Raw genomic sequence first — 14,201 nt, 5'->3', positions numbered from 1 at the left:
TTGAATATTTTGTTATTTTTTTCTCCATTAACCTCTGGTTGAGTGGCATTACTCTAAAGGAAAACCAGATTCATTACAGAAAACATAAAGGAGACTATATTTTTCTTCTTATCGGCACAAAAGTTAGCAGGACTGATTTTTGATCCCGGTGCACTGCTGTTTGCAATGAGAAACTGTCCCTATAGGTCCCTAGCCCTCTTGCCATATATCAAACCTCATCACTGCTCAGAGGTCCTATTTATAGATGACAGCCCCAGTAAATGGTGAATACCATTTTGTTTATTTTTGGCAGCAATAGTTCCACCTCAAATTAGTTTCTTAACCCGATGCTCGGGGAAAAGCACAAAGTTCCCAGGCACTGCTGTCCAGCCTGAGCCAAGTCTGTGCAAGGCCAGACCTGATGTCTTCGGAGTTCAGGCTATTGTCTTATATATCCTGACAGAGACAAGCAATTCTCGATCTTGGAGTGGTTACATTGTGGTGAGATCCAATCTGCTGAATTGTAGAATTGAATGAGAAATAGATCCACAAATACTTGGGGTGGTGGGGAGTAAGGATGGATTATACCTAAGGTCCCCTAAAAGATGTTGCTACCTGTAATGACCTCACTGGTTCCACCACTGACTTTACATGAGGCCTGGGCTAAGTCCCCTCATATCTTGATTTTGCAGGTGTTCAACTGAAGGGGGAAAACATACCTGTACTTTCTATATAACTACATGACCAGAATTTAGAGGTTTAACTGTGGATGACGGCAGAAGTCAAGATTAAGAACAAACACGGGGGATGGATTTACAGGCTACAAATCAGGGTCTGAGAAACATATTTTAGCCAATTGAGTTTCATTTAAGGTAATTTTCTTCATAAAAGACATTGCACTTGATTTAATTTTTCCAAGGATGTTTATATACATTTAGTAATTCCATTTTTCCTTCCATTTTCCTACTTCCCCTATGTGATTCAGAGGGAAGGTCAGCTCAGAATAAAACCATACAAAAGGGCTTCCCTGGTGGTGTAGTGATTAAGAATCCGCCTGCCAATGCAGGGGACACGGGTTCGATCCATGACCCGGGAAGATCCCACATGCCGCAGAGCAACCAAGCCCATGTGCCACAACTACTGAGCCTGCACTCTAGAGCCTGCAAGCCACAAGTACTGAGCCCACGTGCTGCAACTACTGAAGCCTGCGCACCTAGAGCCCGTACTCTGCAACAAGAGGAGCCACCGCAATGAGAAGCCCGCGCACTGCAACGAAGAATAGCCCCCGCTCGCCACAACTAGAGAAAGCTCGTGCGCAGCAACGAAGACCCAACACAGCCAAAGATAGATAGATAGATAGATAGATAAATAAGTAAATAAAAAGAAAACCCTGCTTTATTTAAAAAAAAAACATACAAAAATTTCATCTACTTAGTTCTTGCCTGTGCATTTTCTAGGCAGGCATTTTTAAACAGGGCTTGCCAGAAAGGCAGTTAAATTTTCAGGCACCGGTTTGAAATCAATAATGTATATTTCTTAAATAACCATTTTATCTCACTTAGGGGAAAATGTGTGAGTTAGGGGATTGGATTCGAAATAAACTAAAAACTGGTTGCAACCTGGAAAGCATTATGTTAGAAGAAAATAGGGGAGAAGTATGAGTCTAATTAGCAAAAGGGCAAGATTCAAAATAACACAGCAAAGAGGAAAGGTCTGCCCTGTTTAGCCAGTCTCTTAGTGTTCTTATCATTGATGAATGTCAGTCTTCATTCTATTACTTTGTAAATCTGAGCCAGTTCCTCTGGGTTTAATACCCCACTGTGAATGAGGCAATCTGGGGAGAGGTAACCTTTTTTCTGGTCTACAATGAGGATGTGTCAATCAGGATGCTTTGGGCTCTAGGAAACTGGTGGTAAGCAGGATTTTAAAGACGTCCCCTCAAGATTCCTGTCCCTAGTTACTCAGTCGAATGCTAGTATAGGTACAGGTGGGGAAGGACTTTGTAGATGTAATTAAGTTTTCTAATCAACTGACCTTAATATAGGGACATTATCCTGGGTTACCCGGGTGGGCCTAATGTGATCACATGAGCCTTTAAAACTAGAAGACAGCAGAGGAGTCAGTAAGAGAGATGAAGCAGAGGGTGGGGTCTGAGAGATTGGAAGTGTGAGAAGGACTCAATTTGTCCTTGTTGGCTTTGAAGACAGGGAAGAGGGCCAGGAGTCAAGGATGCGGGCAGTCTCTAGAAGCTTAGTATGACCCCCGCCCCTCGTTCCTGTGGAAAACCAGCAAGGAAACAGCAACCTCAGATCTGCAAGTCTGTAGAACTTAATTCAGCCAACAATCTGAATGAGCTTAGAAGCAGATTCTTCTCCGGAGCCTCCAGAAAGGAGTGCACTCCTGCCAACACCTTGATTTCGGTCTTGGGAGATCTGAAGCTGAGGGACCAGCTGAGCCGTCCCATGCCCAGACTTCTGACCCACAGACACTGTGAGGTAACAAGTGGGTGTTGTTTTAAGCAGCTAAATTTATGGTAATTCGTTGTGACAACAATAAGAAACTAATATAAAATTCAGCTAAAACTGGCTAAAAACCTAGATAAATTAACTTTCTAATTAATAATTAATAAATGGATAACTACATAATAATAGTATCAGGGTTAAGGAAGGCCTTAGGTTGACTGATTCTGTAGCTCAATGACATCCTCAAGCGTCGAGGTTGTTTTCCATCTCTCTTCTCTGTAACTTGGGTGTTCGCTTCACCCTCAGTTTCATAACAAAATGGCTGCGGCAGTTCCAGCCATCGCACCAAACACTGAAACGTGTAGATAAAGAGATTATTTCTTGTGTGCTTCTTCCTTGTGAGTGAAGAAGCCCCTCAAATGACTGCTCCTCTGCGTCAGAGTCTGCTTGTTGTCCCCCCATATTCACCTTCCCCTTTTTCCCCAGTAACAAAATCCAGATTTTTAGCTGGGCACACAACTGCCCAGAATAAAGATTTTATGGCTAGGCATGGCCATGTGCTGAAGTTCTAACCCTTGGGATATTAGAAGAGTTGGGAAGTAACTTTAAAGCAAGAGGCATATTCTTCTTCACCCTTTCCTCCTGTTTGCTGGCTGGAAGGTGACTGTCATGGCAGAAGCTCCATTGACGATCTTGGAATTTGCAGTGACTTGGGGAATGGTAGGCATGTGTGTTGGAGCAACAAGATAGAAGGAATGCCATACTAGGTCTGGATGATGACCTTCAGGCTTATTGAACATACTTAAGGTTTATGTGTTACTCGCAGTTGAATCCAGTCCCAAGTAATACACTCTTATAGTTTCCAGGAATGGTTACAGGTCTGAGAAAAGGGATAGAATGATCATGATCAGTTGAGAATAATTTTCCAGTGCGTAATAGATACTTAGGAGTCTATCCTATTGTCTACTCTAGGAGGTCAGTGGACCATATCAAGGAGGTAAATCGTAGATGAATACTCTGGTTCTCAAGGGGTCTCACTTTCAGAGGATAGACTATAGGCTCTGGGATAACTTATGTCTTTATAGTCTTTATAAGAGAATTGTATGACCCAAAGGAATCTTGCTGGAGGACATTACTTTTATGCTCATAGAGTGCTCAAATTGGGAACCTTATTAGCTAGAGTTTCAAATGTCTCTATAATGTACCTTACTTTGGGTCCCCCCAGAAGCTGATTTAGCAAGAAGGATTCAAATGCAAGCAGTTTATTGATGAGGCACAGGGACCAGCGGTAGGGTAGGGGGCATGTGAGACAGGAACAAAAGGAAGCTGAGAAGGGGCATGTTATCAAGCCAACCAGTACAGAGGGCACTGGAACTGGGAGCAGCATAGAGTCCCTGCCTCTGAGTTATTGAAACACCTGCACATCAATGCCAGCACTCATTGGTTGAGGGCTGTTCCAGGCACTTGGAGGGAGAAGGGATGTGATTTGGAAGACAGCCTTCAGGTGGAGAGATCAGATACCTTCACTGAAGTGCTGAGGCTTAAGGGATAGGAGTAGGGCCCTAACAGCTTCTGCAGCAGGGTATATATTCAAATGTTTTTTTTTTTTTAATTGAAGTATAGTTGATTTACAATGTTGTGTTAGTTTCTGGTTTACAGCAAAGTGATTCAGATATACATATACTATATCTGTATATTCAGATATATATATAATTTTTCATATTCTCTTCCATTATGGTTTATTACAGGATATTGAATATAGTTCCCTGTGCTATACAATAGGACCTTGATGTTTATTCATTCTATATGTAATAGTTTGCAGCTGTCAAAGGGGGTTATTTACATGCCCATCCAGTAGTACCTGTCTTTGTATCACCACTGAAAGTAGGAAATCAGACCAGGCATGAGTAGATGGATTGTATCCTACACTGGAGATTTGTTTCAGAAGCTTACATCATCTTTAAGCTGAAAGGGACCTTAGAGGGAAACTAGTCCTATTTTTTTTTTTTTTCCCACTAGTGAAAAACTGAGGCTCCAAGGGCTGCCTGTGGTGACAGAGCCCTCAGATGCAGCACCAAGCCAATGTCCATGTCTTCTGACATTATGCAGCACAGAACCGGCATTGAGAGGTGGGCAGGGGAGGCTTTGGCTCCCTCCAAATCTCCAATAACCCCTTCTTCTCTTCTTTTATATGGACAAGTGAGTTTTTAAAAATTATGCAAATATATCTTCAATTCCCCCCTCTCTAATTTAAGCTGCATAGACAATCCTATGTCCTTCCCACATAGAAATTCCAGAGCATCTCTTGGTCTAGGACTCTAGAATTGTTTACCACCCTGGTTACGACGAAAATAGGAAGCGGCTGACGTTAAACAGAGTAAACAGAAACAGCACCTCTGAAGTTACCTAACATTAAACTGCTTTTGAGAACTTTGAGAAAACTTTCAAGGAAGAAATGGAAACTTGTTTACGCCCGAACAGGAATTTATTCTGTTAAGTTGACTGTATAATCAGCAGCCATCTCAACATGTGGAATTGTGACAACAGGGTTCTTGGTTTTGAAGGGTTCAAAGTGCTTCTTTCCACACAGGCAAGGATTTTCCATGTGAGGAGGAACAAGTGTCTGGTAGCTTTTCTTGGCTTTGGTTACAAGGTGGTGATAACTTGTCTCTCGTGGACAGGCTTTCCTCTTCAGAAATGCTGCCTCCATTTGGCTTTTAATTGGGTCCTTGTGAGGTGGGTCAGCCCAATAGATATTATTGTCCCCATTTCAGAGACTGAGAGAGAAAATGAGGGCCTGAAGGCATCTGGCCTAGTGCCAGGAGCTGGGACTGCAGCCAAGGCTCCACTGATGAGAGGGCTCCGTAAGTGCTGTTTAGTTGGCCTTTAACTCAATTAGTCCCAGAAACGTTGTTTTTGGGCCTGCACTTATGTCCTTGATCTCATCAAGTGGAAGTTGTGGTTCTGCCCAAGACGGTCTTGTTGCTCACCCAAGGTAAGGACATGGATCAGTGCCTCTTTTGAGGCCTCTTTCAATTATTTTATTCTATTTATTTATGCATACATTTAAAATTAAGTAAGTTCTGTGGCTTTGGAACCTTGTAGACTTGGGATCTGCTGATTACTCAGTGAGTGACTTTGTAAGATCACTTAACATGCCTCATACTTGGTTCCTTCATCTATAAAATGGGGTTGCAGTGAAGATTACATATGGTAAAGGACACAAACCATTTAGCATTATGCTTGAGCACCCCACATCCAAACTATGGCTCGTTGTCTCAGTTCTATCTTCAAAACATTGTGTATCTAGAATTTCACCACTTTAACCACTTCTCACCTACCACCTCTGTCAAAGCCACCATTGTCCCTTACGTATATATTTATAGTGATGGCCCTACCTAAGGTCTGTTCCCACCCATTCCCCTCCTGCACTTTATTGTCAACCTAGGGGCCAGAGTGAGTCTTTTAAAATGAAAGCTGGATCACAGAGAAACTCTACGCAAGCTCCCCAGTGACTTCCCCTCCCAACCAAGCCCAAAGTCCTCACTGTTGACCACAGAGTCCTCCGTGATCTGGCCCTTAGCCATCTCTGCAACAGCTTCTCCTCCCTCTCCCCTCTTGCTCTCTGTTCCAGCTATTTTGTCTTTCTTGCTCTTTCTCAAGCTAAGCATGTCCCTGTCTCAGCCTCTTTGCACTTAATGCTCCTTTTTCCTGGAAAAATTTGCCCTTAGATTCACTACTTGGTACCCTCCCTCACTTCCTTGAGTTCCTACTCAAATATGACCTTATCTATCACCTTCCCAGCCTCTTGTATATCAATGTGTGATGCATATATTAATTTCATATTCATTCAAGCAATAGATGCTCTATAAATATTTAAGATGCTTAGTAAATTGTAATGAAGGAATAGCTAACATTTACTGAAGTCTTGCTACGTGCCCTGAATTTTGCTTTCCTTTGCAGGTGGCAATCTATCTTCTGGGTGTACTCTGTCACCTGTTAGAGATCTTAGCTCAGATGATGTCTCCAACAACTCTTCCTTGATCAGTCAAGTCAGAAGTGATTCTTCACTCTTCTGTATTCCCTTAGTGATCACTCGGTACCATTCACTGTCCCCTGGTGTTGTAGAGTTTTTTTATAAGTATCTTTTCTTAAGTATAACAAGACATTTGATGGCAAGGACCATATCTAGTGCAATTTTATGTAATGTGCAATTTGTAGGGCAGCCTCTCAATTTATAATCCACTTCAGATATTTAGGAAAAGTTACATATGCTCTTACCAGTTCTGTAAATGAATTCTCATTGATGGATAAGTGTTATTTGGAATTGTAGATTTCAGAATCCGAAGTCTCAGAGTTAGTATGTCCAAGGCAAAATTAGGTAGAAGAGAAAAATGAAAACATAAAGCTACAAAAGTCCATTAAAGGTATCATTAAAGACTATATGAACATAAGGTTGAATTGTGTAGAGTTCTCTCCGTGGGTCCATGGCTCCTTGTCAATAAATTTGACAAATGACATGTTTATAAAGAGTTTTGGTAAGAAGCAATGATCATTTCTTCTCAATTTGCTATAGTAATCATTTATTTCTTTACTTATCTTCTCTATGCTTTCATTTATGACATCCTAGAAAAACTAGTAACAAAATATTTTTCCTATGCTTCAGAGAAGACTTCTGGATGTAACAGTTTCTTTTCTGGGCGATCAGAGTAGCTCTATATTGAGGTAATTTTTAATGGTTGTGGTATTTTCAGTGTGACTCTCTAGTGTGGAAAAGCCTCGGGCACTGAGTGAAGTTCTTTTTCACTTAATCCTTAAAACAGCCCTGTGAGGTAGGTATTAGTGAGTCATATCACATCACCCTCATGCTTAAAAACCCTCCAAATGGCTCCCCGTTTCACTTAGAGGAGACCCAAGCTCTTACTATGGCTATAAGAGCCACCCCACCAGGACCCTGCTCACTTCTTCCCTTCCATCTCTTTCCAACTCTACCCACCTTTCTCCACAGTATTTGGAGTGGTTCCGTCTGTCCTTGAACATGCCCAGCCAAGCTGCTTCCTGCCTTGGGTCTTTGTACCTGCTGTTCCTTCTGCCTGGAATGCTGTAATCAGATCCTTCAATGGCTGTTTTGTCCTCATTGTCTCAACTTAAATTTTAGCTTCTCAGAGAGACTCTCCCATACACTTAATGTGAAAAAAAAACCCCCAAAAACCTTCTGTATGGGGTTGTCAGATTTAGCAAATAAAAATACAAAACACTCAGTAAAATCTGAATTTCAGATAAACAACAAAGAGTATTTTGGTACGTCTTGTGCAATGTTTGGGACATACATATACTCAAACATTATTCACTCCTTGTTTATTTGAAACTCAAATTTAATTGGCTGTCCTGCAATCTATCTGGCAACCCCACCTCCACAGCCGCTCTGTGTGATCTCCTGTTTTATTTTCTCCGTGGGACATTTCACCATTAGACATTCTGTTTGATTCTCCAACTGGAACATGGGCTCCATGAGGGTGGGGCCCTCTCCGCCTTGCTCACAGCTGCATCCTCAGAGCCTATCATATGGCCCAACACATAGTAGGTGCTCAATAAATATTCGTTAAGTATTTGTTATAAAGGAAAAATAGAAGAATAAAAAGCTTAAAGATGTTGGTAACATATCCAGGGCATACCGCCAGCTGGATGAGATTGGAATTAGACAATACAGTGCCAAAGCTCTTCTGAGTTTTCCACATTTTGGGGTGTGGAAGGCAGTGGAGTTGAGAAGGGGCATTGTGTCACCTGCCATTCAAGAGGCTCTCAGTAGAATCAGAAGACCCTGGGAGCAGTAGATTTCGGGAGAAACAAAGTCTGAATGAGCCTTTCCCATTTGCTTTGCACGTAACCAAAGGAAAATGCACTTGAGTGAAAAGAACAAGGTACTCTGCGTTTGGAACGGGGTCAGAGGCAGTGCGCATCCTCCACGTCCTCCACGTCTTCGGACACGGTCAACTCCCTGCAACTTGAGGGCTGGCTTTATTGTCAGACTCCGGAAACCTCTAGACCCGGATCACAAGAGAAACTAACGGCACAAGCAAAGAGCGGGGAGGGGCGGATCGGGATGAAGTCAAGACAGAAGAAATCGAACTCTGGTCTTGGGCCCAGGCCGGGGAGCGGGGCGGGGGCAGCGGCGTTCAGCCTCAGAACTCGGTCAGCTTCACCTCTTGGTGTGGACACCGGGCGCTTCACAGGACCCACTGAAGGCGCATAATCTCCACTCGAGCTCACTTCGTCGAACCTAGGATGACTGCCGGAGGGCGAGTCTAGCGGCCGGCCCGGAGCTAGCTGCGTGGGTAACTGGCCGGATCCTGGGGAGCAGCCTGGCTCTGGTCCCTAACCAGCTCCACCCGGCTCTCGCCTGCGCGTCCTCCCACCCAGGAGCTGGAGGACGGTCCCGGGGCGCGCCGAGGATCTTCAGCCCGATCCTCTCTGCTGTGTGAGTCGCACGCGCGCCCAGTTCGGAGGCAGCCGCCCCCGCCGCCGCTGACAGGTGCTGCCCGGAGGGCGTCGGGTGCGGTCCCAGGCGCAGCTGGAAACGCACGCCCGGTGCGTGTAGCGTCCCGAGCCCGGAGCCAGAGAGGAGAGGGGGCCAGGGCGCGGCCTGGGGCACTCCAGTGGACTGGAGCCGAGGAGCGCGGAGCTAGAAACTTTGCGGCGGCCGAGATTTGGCTACAGCGCCAGCCCACCCCCGCAGGTGCGGGAGGAAGAAGCCGCGCCGGAGTCCCGCGGCCGGAGAGCCTCGGCGGCGGGGGCGTCTTTCCCCCGCGCTGGCCTGAAGCCGCCGGTCACTCCCGGCTTCTGCTGCTGCGTCCGCCGTCGTCGCCGCCAGCGCGGGGCTCCGGGAGGAGGCGCAGCCGGAGCGGGCGGAGAAGCAGGAGGAGGAGGGGAGCGGAGGAGCAGTGGGTGGAGGATGGAGCCCCCGGCTGCCGCGGCGGGCTCGCCCGAGCCTGCGGCGGCGTCCTCTTCCTTCCAGGCCCGGCTCTGGAAGAACCTGCAGCTAGGGGTTGGCAAGAGCAAGGGCGGCGGGGGCGGGCGCGCGGGTGTCCCCGAGCGCCGCACTGCGGACACCCCGTCGCCCTCCCCGCCACCCCCGGGGGTTAGGCGGGACGCACTGGCCGGCTTGGGTGGCGCGGGCAGCAGGTGGAGCGGCTTCAAGAAACGGAAGCAAGTGCTGGACCGCGTCTTCTCCTCCTCGCAGCCCAACCTGTGCTGCTCCTCGCCGGAGCCTCTCGAGCCCGGGGATGCCGGCAGAGCGGAGCAGGGGTCCACGCTGCGCCGGCGGATCCGCGAGCATTTGCTTCCCGCGGGAAGGGGGCCGGTAGCAGCCGCCGGAGCAGCCGGAGTGACGCCTCCTGGCGGACGCTCCCCGGACTCAGCTCGCTCTTCGTCCTCTGCCTCATCCTCCCTGTCCTCCTCACCCCAGCCGCCCCCGAGGGGGGACCGCGCCCGAGATGAGGGTGCACGGCGTCGGGGCACCGCGGCGCACTTGTGCCATCAGAAGAGTTCCTCCCTGCCGGGCACCGCCTGCTTGGAGCAGCTGCTGGAGCCGCCGCCGCCACCGCCTCGAGCTGAGCCAGCACGGAGCCCAGCAGAGCCGCGAACCGCGGAGAAGGGCGAGGAGCGCGGCAGCAGCCGGGTGAGTGACAGGTGGGCGCGGCCGGAGCCTGGGTGCGCGGGGCCACGCCTCCAGCTGTGGGCGATCGAGACCCCGGGAGTTGCTGGCGGGTTAGGGGTGCTACCAAGTTCAAGCAGTGGAAAGAAAACGTCCCGCTCCTGCTTAGTAGAGTTCTGACTTGCGCTCTGACTTTACTTTTGACAGAAATAATGCCTACTGCTAGAAGCTGTTTGAGTAGCTTTCCCAGTTGCCGATGGAAGTGGAAGTATCAATTGTAGCCAAATAGGAGAGGAATAAAGTTAGACACAAAATGGGTACTTTTTGGAGATCTCCTAAAAGGACTGTCCAGCTAAGTCTCATCTTGTCAAAAGAAAAACAAGCACACCCAACAACTTGCAGGGAAAATTAGAAATGCGAGGAGGTGAATTAATGGCAAACGTGAGGTCATGTCTTGGGGAAACCTTTTAAGCAGAAGTCTGTTCATCTTCCCGCCCTCCCTTCTCAAAACTTTCTGCTGCGAGTGGATTGCTGCCGAACAAGTAGACAGCGTGAGTGTCGCTTCCGAGTTAAACAGATGTTCCTATGGCCTTTTTAGTTTTGACAGTCATCTGAAGTAGTTGCGTTTAAATTGTTCTGCTGTAGACGTGATGTTGACTCTGTGGTCAGGCAAGAGTCAAGTAAAAATGTATCTGTAAGATCTGTAAAGCCTTCCACCGAGCGGCAGCTTTTACTCCCTCGGTTTTGCAGAGGCGATGTTCTCCTTTTGTAAATTTTTATCAAATCGTGTTAATGCTAGCAAATATTTTGAAAGTTCCATTCTGCCAGGGACCTAAAGAACTCTTTTCTGCCAATACATCTTACTTTGTTTAAATTCTAATTATTTTGACTCTGATTAATTGTTAGGTTAATGACATATACATTAAAACTTTAATTAGATTAAAAGTTGGGTCACAAAAACCATGAGGCCATGCGTTGAAGGATAAGATATGGGAATAGATGGGATTTCAGTTGAAAATGTTTATAGTTTATTGGCTAATTTATTAGTGTAATTTCAGAAAGTAAACCAGAATACTAGTATGTTTTGTTGCCTAATAAACACAATTGCTTGCAGTAACCTGATGTTACTAATGCTCTAGAAAACACCTGATGGTTTAGAAAAAGGTTACATTTATTCTCAGAAGAGTAGGCAGAAATAATACTGACAAAAAGTCTAAATAAACCTATTTTTCCTTTTATCTTGAAAGAGAATTGACTAGAACTCCTGTTTCTGGTTCCAAAATGAGGTAAACAGTGGTTTTAAAAAGATTCTTTAAATTCAGTGTAGATGAATACTATATATTTAAAAAATATTTATATTTGAGTGTGTACATAATCCTAATGTATAAGAATTTTAGAGCTGAGGTACTTGTTTACATTTGTTTTTATTAACTTTTATGATCAAGAATGATAAAAAATAAGAATTGAATTATTTTGGAAGGCAGAGATCATATTGCTGCAAATGTTAACTTACTAAATAACTTTGCAGTTCACTGAACCAAGATATTTTCACAGTAAAAGCAGAGAATTCAGAATTAATCTTTATATTCATTTTTACCCAAACGTTTTCAGACACTATCAATCTTTATTTTAAAAACTGCTATGTAAATATAAATTTTGTATACAAAAGACCAAAAAAACCTTTTTTGAGAGGATACTAAACAAACATTATTGTGTGTGCCTTCACTATATGTTGGGCACTTCCATGATTTAATCCTCATAGCTGCCCTACATGATAGAAGTTCTTGTTGCTATTTTATGCATTAGGAAATGAATGCTCAGAGAAATTAAACAATCTTTCCAAGGTCACATGGTTAATATATGACAGAGAGAGTTTTTGTCATTCTCCACAGTGTTTTTCCATCGCTACAGCTACGTTTGACAACTTTTACAACTTTTTATGTCTCTGAGATAACTTCAGTCCTATTGATTAATACTTGCAAGTTTACATACATTTTGGATTCCTAGAATCAGTTCTGTGATGGATTAGCTGAATTAATTTGTTCTTTGTTTTCTGTAATGCATTGTGGCATATCTTTTATATCACATTTACAAATGACATTATTGATCATACCCTCTGTAGTTCTAAAGAAGCTTTTCATTATAAAGAACCAGAATTTCAGTGAAGTCATAGGAGGAATACAAAAGCTAAAATATCTTTCCCAGAGTAGGTGAAAAGTGGAGTGTAGGCAGGAAAATAAGCCCTGAGGCTTTATTGTTGATTCCCTGCATCTGCTGCTCAGGAAGCCTTGTGCCCTGAGAAGTGGACAGTTTTCTCCGTTACGAGTCACAAATCCAGTTTTCAGCAGCACTCTGTCACTAATGCACAACAGAGGATTCCTCAGTCCTCTAAATGCCTCTTTGCCCAACTCAAGGAGTCTGGCTCACCTCTCTGAATGGAGAGAAGAAAGAAATGGAGTTGGAAGCTGGAACTGGAAGAGGACACTCTAAGGTGTCCAGGAGTAGGTGTAACTCGGCAGCACCCTTCCGAGCTTCCTGCACGTCTCAGAGATCTTTCCTTGCTCTCCTAACACCTCATTGCTGAAGATACTTGGGCATGGGGAGGAAGCTCGTAACACATGCAGATTTCAGTTTTATTCACAGTTCATAAGCACAGATGGGAACGCATAAAAAGAAAAGATGCTAAAAACATTAAATCCATCTTCAGATTGCCTAGATAAAAAGCACTTTCTCTCAGGGAAGAAAGAAAATTCGTTGCAAAATAAGGCAAATTGCTCACATTTTCTCTTGTTCTCTGCTTGATCCTGGCATCAGCCATGTTCTCCAACACACTCCCCGCCTCTCCACTGCCCAGCCGAGCACGAGGACACAACAACATATGTGCACGTACACTGACACTGAGTGGAGATATTAAGCAAAAACAAAAAAATCATTTTGGACTGCTAGGGAAAGAGATTTGGAAGCCACTGATGTATAATAATTACAGCTAAACAAACCATTCTACCTCCTATGCCCTTGTCAGCCCTCTTGCTATTATGTTTTCTTTAGCCAAATATACCTTTGAACGACAGTTTAACAGACTTAATAATGCCTTGCTGTTGGGGCATGTGCATTATTTAAAATGTTCTGCTTTGAAAAAAAAAGAAACCCCTTTCTTCCCACTGATTCTAGTTCACGTGCTGGGCCATACTGTCATACCAGATGCATTTCATTTTCTGCAACGCAGTTGGGAGAGATGCGTTCTCAATTTGTGTGCATATCAAAAATGTGCCAATTTTATGTATTCTGTCTTGATGAGTTACTAAAATTATACTTTGCTAGAATCAGAAATTCCGTTAAGATAAAGAGTTAGGAATGAATATGTTGCGTTTTTTAAGTGTTTTAACAAAAGTGTGTAGTGTTTATGAATGTTAAACCTTTGTTGTTTTTTTTTTCAAATTCATTTTGTTAAAATTGCTGTCATCGAGGAGCAAAAATGATTTTGAAAAAAAGTGGATAAAATATTCAGGGTATGATAGGAATATCCATTCACTGGGATAAAATTCCTAAAACACATATGAAAACCCCAACAAAAAGTGGAAGATATTTTCTAAGATTAAGTCTAGACATGAAGTAAATATTGCTTTATTAATTATCTGATCTTTTAAAGAAAGCCTGTATTTTCAAAAACTATTAAAAATGTGATTTGGGTAATTTTTGCTATTTATTTTTCAGGTGTCTTTAATCTTACTTCAAAGAACCTAACTTCGTCTTGGGGAAAGCACAAGTTTTAAAAAAATTCCTAATGTAAATAATTAAAACCACTAAAAATCCCCCAGTAATCTAAAAAATAAGCTCCTAAAAGGAGTGTTAGTAGCTTTTTCAAAGCTTTTGCAAGTGAGAGAGTGAGGGTGAGAACATTTTTAGAACACTTTGGAGCAGCATGTCAAGTTTGATGTGTGATTGCATTCTTGAGAAATATTGGGACATCTGGTTGTTCCAGAGAAAGGGCATAAACAAGAGTGATAGGTTTACTTTGGAGTGGAATTGTTTCCTGTAACCTTTAATTACTGTCAGGTGTATCTGGTGGATCTGAGTAGAGCTATGGATCTTGTGTAAATGCAACT

General features: G+C 44.0%; 1 protein-coding gene across 4 annotated transcripts in view; it reads left to right on the top strand.

Moving 5' to 3' along the window:
* The first annotated feature begins 9,393 nt into the window (after window positions 1-9,393).
* The window catches only part of MCTP1 (multiple C2 and transmembrane domain containing 1), a 562,693-nt gene continuing 557,885 nt past the window's right edge, over window positions 9,394-14,201 (top strand). For all 4 annotated transcript variants that reach the window (XM_061188003.1, XM_061188002.1, XM_061188001.1 and 1 more), the window contains exon 1: window positions 9,394-10,119. In XM_061188003.1, coding sequence (XP_061043986.1) covers window positions 9,394-10,119 — 726 coding nt within the window. The remainder of the gene's footprint in view (window positions 10,120-14,201) is intronic.

This window comes from Eubalaena glacialis, chromosome 4 (assembly GCF_028564815.1).
Source record: "Eubalaena glacialis isolate mEubGla1 chromosome 4, mEubGla1.1.hap2.+ XY, whole genome shotgun sequence".
NCBI classification, from domain to species: Eukaryota; Metazoa; Chordata; class Mammalia; order Artiodactyla; family Balaenidae; genus Eubalaena; species Eubalaena glacialis.
The sequence above is the reverse complement of the archived record's forward strand: the minus strand, read 5'-3'. Positions and strand labels throughout refer to the sequence as shown.